At 35.2% G+C, this 3,926-nt stretch overlaps 1 protein-coding gene across 1 annotated transcript; it reads left to right on the top strand.

The window, feature by feature from the left end:
- Positions 1 to 1,665: 1,665 nt before the first annotated feature.
- LOC114247433 (uncharacterized) lies at positions 1,666 to 3,540 on the top strand. Its single transcript, XM_089727474.1, has one exon. It carries the CDS (start codon positions 1,666 to 1,668, stop codon positions 3,361 to 3,363), a length of 1,698 nt encoding a protein of 565 aa, XP_089583600.1. The 3' UTR covers positions 3,364 to 3,540.
- Positions 3,541 to 3,926: the final 386 nt, after the last annotated feature.

Genomic DNA, 3,926 nt, shown 5'->3' with positions numbered 1-3,926 from the left:
TGAAATTGAATTTTAAGTTTACCGTCGTTTTGATACATTGAGAATCTATATTAATATCTTAAATGTGAGAGTCTATAAGTTTGGTTGTTTGTAACTCAATCACTAATACAAGGTTAAACTAATTTGTATAAAACTAGACACACCCAAAAAGAAAATTTATAACCTGGATACTTTCTAACGGGTCATGACAACTATATCTGATGTATCTTACTAGATATACTTATCTGCGGTGGTGAATTACCGCATTTTCTGTGGTTCGTGGTGGAACTTCGCGACGATTTAGCATTAGAACCGATAAGTAAGTATCGGAACACGGCGTCAGAACGCTTCCTTGAGAAAGTGGCGCGGCACGATAACCCTCTTATTGTGGCCACCTCAAATTACATACCCGACCCAGATGACCGGACAACGCAGAGCCGCCGTCGCCCTAAGCATATCATTTCGGATTCTCCCGACCCACTCACGGTGCTTTTAAGAATTCAAGCACCAGGCACTGTTCTCGTGGGAATCGTCGAATGCAACGACGAGTTCAACCCGCAACCTAACCCATAGGCACATCCCACTAAGTTTCTCACCGGATCTTCTCAGACAATTGCGATTCCGATCTTGTGAGAAATTCAGCGAAATACTGTTCTTGCTAATGGCAAATGTTAGCTAACTGTCTCAGGATGAGTCACGTGAGCTCGCCTACCCGCCCGGAGAAACTGTAATAGGCCCTAGAGACTAGCAGCGATTAGGTAAGGAAAAAAAAAGGTTCGTTATGATATGTACCAGCGGATCTACAATTCGACCAGTAGTTTATGGATCACAGAAACAAAAGCCCGAAAAAATACTGCTTAATTCCTTTTAAATTACAAATTCGACGTGAATGAAACCGCGTGGCAGATCTAATTGTTAATAATTGGGTATGAATTTTCATTAATATTGTAAACAAACTTTTTGAGTGCATTATAATACCTACGTGTTTGTACAGCTTTGTACCTAATAACAGTCCTAATAACAGTCCACTTCAAATTTGCTCAGTTGTTGCAGATCCATGAACAAAAGGATTCTACCTAAAAATATTGAGGTCGATAAATTTAAAATTCAGTGTTTTAAGAATGACGTGGACGATCATTTTAAATATCATAATAAAATTAATTTAAAAAGTTGTCTAATAGCAGTTTTGATTGAGTTTAGGCCCGTTTTCATGCGTTTCCGTAAAGTCGAAACTCGCATATCATACTTTTCGTGTAGTCCGCGTGAGGTTTTTAACATATTTTATTAATTTCCTGTTTTAATAATTTTAAGATTTTCGAGTACTTTATTAACAACTTCTCGTAAAAAAGGGGCGAGTAAAATTTGAAACCTTTTTTCGCCATGTCACGCCATTAAAAGAGAAAAAAAACAGTTAATATGTATAACCTCCTTCAACAATATAAGCTGTTATAAAATGTCAAAGGAATACGAAAAATATTTCAAGCTATCATTATAACTCACTGAAGTATGAAACCTATTATAAAGGTGTATGCTAAAACTGCCTAACGAATTACTCAAAGAGAATAATCATCATACATTTGAAAGACAGTAGTCAAGTCAAATCTGAAGTTGACGCCATTTGGCAAGTTATATATTTCAATAGGCAAAACAATAAATAGAAAATTGTTAGTTAGAAAATTTATAAAAATGGATGATTCGAATACATTAGATCAGGAAGATGAATTCGAGAAGTATTTGGAAATTTTAAAAAGTTATTTGAACGAGCTTCAAGATCAAAAGCTTCTTGAAATCTGTAGTGCATGGGTTGTAAGACTTTCAGCATGTAGAGACGATGAAAAATCCTTACGTAATAGATACATTTTTTCTTTATGTTATCAGTTATCTAAAGGTGTTTTAGATGATCCATTTACGCAATCACCTTCAGCGAACATTAATTTGCCGCCTCTAGTAGACAGTTTACAAAGCGAAAATTCATCTGAAGTGGAATATGCTGTGATAAACCCATATGAACCTAACTCCCTGGCCAATGAAGACGACGTTGATAATTTGCAAAATCATAAATTAAATTTAAAGACAAGCAAAACTTTTGAGACAACAACGAGACCTTCAAGGAGTATTAATGATTTCAATCGAAAAATCCTACATTGTAATTGCCCCGCTCAGTCAGAAGATAATCGGTGTTCCTCTGCGGAATATCAATTTAGGACTGCTAGTCTAATTAGAAAACTTCGTGATATAAAGGCACAAAATAGCTTGTTGCACAACGAGTTGGAATCTTTGAGACACGATACACTGAGATCCCAAAATAATTGCGAAGAATGTAGCATTAATAAAACTAATCGTTCTACTAGTATTCTAACGAAAAACGATAGTAATTCTACATTGAATTCTTATAGAACTAAAATGAAAGAAATACAAGCATCCAGAAACAGTTTAATCGAAACGATTTCAGAACTACAGAACAAATTAGATAATTTTGAAGAACTAAAAAGACATGAAATTAATGATATCGAAGCTAAACATAAATTAGAAATCATCAAATTAAAATCTACAGTCAGAGAGGAAATTACAAACGTTTACGAAGAGAAAATAGAACAATTAAAACTGCATTATGAAAATACAATGAACGAGATGCAAGAAAAAGCGAGTGCGGACACCAAAGGATGTATGTGTAAAACTAACGTTGCAGGGAAAAATAAAATAATACAAGAAAAAGAAAATGAAATATCCAAACTTAAAGTACTTATTCAGGAGCAAAAGAAGTACATAGAAAATATAATGAGTAAAGTTTTAGATGATTCCGCGGATAACTCCAGCAACGAAAACGTAAAACACAAAGGCCTGGTACTAGAAGAACGTTTACATAAACTTGAAAAACCGAAATCGAAATGCAGCAAGTGTTACGAGAACAAACTGGCAAATCTACACAGAGAGAAGAATTTAGGCGAATGCACAATGCAACTTCAATTAGTTAAACATAGGGCTCGGGTGGCTAGAGAAACGACAGACGAAAATCAGATCGAATTGAATAAAGCATTAGATAAATTGGAATCTAAATACAAAGAGATTGTAGCGAACGTACAATCAACTGCCATTCAGAGGCGCATGCAGGATCAAATAGCATTGGATTCCATTCTACAAGCGGCCTGTGGGTTCAAAACCGTTTGTCCGAATGCTAACAGTCAATTTTCAGGCAAAACAGTACGCAATCAAAACCGGACCTGCGACACTGATAATGTATCTATGCAGCTTAGGGATAAGGTTGAAAATAAATCTGTAGAGGCAGACAGCCTCATCACTGGATACAGTTTAGACGGAGAAAGAATGGAAGCATTGTTTCAAAGGCTGTATATTACTCAGGACGGACGAGGATCAGTGAAATAATTTAATATTATTATTATTTGTTTCTAGGTCTATCGCATTAAATGGATATAACGACGATTTTCCCCATAAAAATAAAACATATTTGAGGTTTGGAATATTTTCACCATTAACTTTGGCTCTGGATTATTTATAAATATGGTTTTGCCGTTGTAAAGGATCAAGCTTACCTATTATTGTGGGAAAGCGGTATAGCAACACGCAGCCTAATAGGCAAACCTGAATGACAAGATTTCAGTTCTTGGCTTTCATATGAAGCATTTTATTCATTAGATTACAAAACTTCTAGTCTCATCATCAATTATAGTAGTTTCTTGTAGAAAACGGCAATCAAAAACTAAAAGACATTCGGAATCTCCTCTTTAAGTGGTAAAATACGATTCAAATACTATTTTGATGATAAGAAAAAGCTAAATTCGCTTCAAGCATCTTGGTATAAGTTAATTTTCTCTTCAGCTAATTTCACGGCGCTACACCTTGAGCTAACTATTACCTTTATTAAACACAAGACTGCATTGGCTCTCTTCAGTTTTGGGCACACTTCGCTTATGTCATGTTATACTACG

The sequence above is a fragment of the Bombyx mandarina genome, chromosome 05 (assembly GCF_030267445.1).
Source record: "Bombyx mandarina strain Sakado chromosome 05, ASM3026744v2".
NCBI classification, from domain to species: Eukaryota; Metazoa; Arthropoda; class Insecta; order Lepidoptera; family Bombycidae; genus Bombyx; species Bombyx mandarina.
The sequence above is the reverse complement of the archived record's forward strand: the minus strand, read 5'-3'. Positions and strand labels throughout refer to the sequence as shown.

Excerpts from the sequence above, each read along its gene's own strand:
- LOC114247433 (XM_089727474.1), top strand. The coding sequence starts at position 1,666 with ATGGATGATTCGAATACATTAGATCAGGAAGATGAATTCGAGAAGTAT.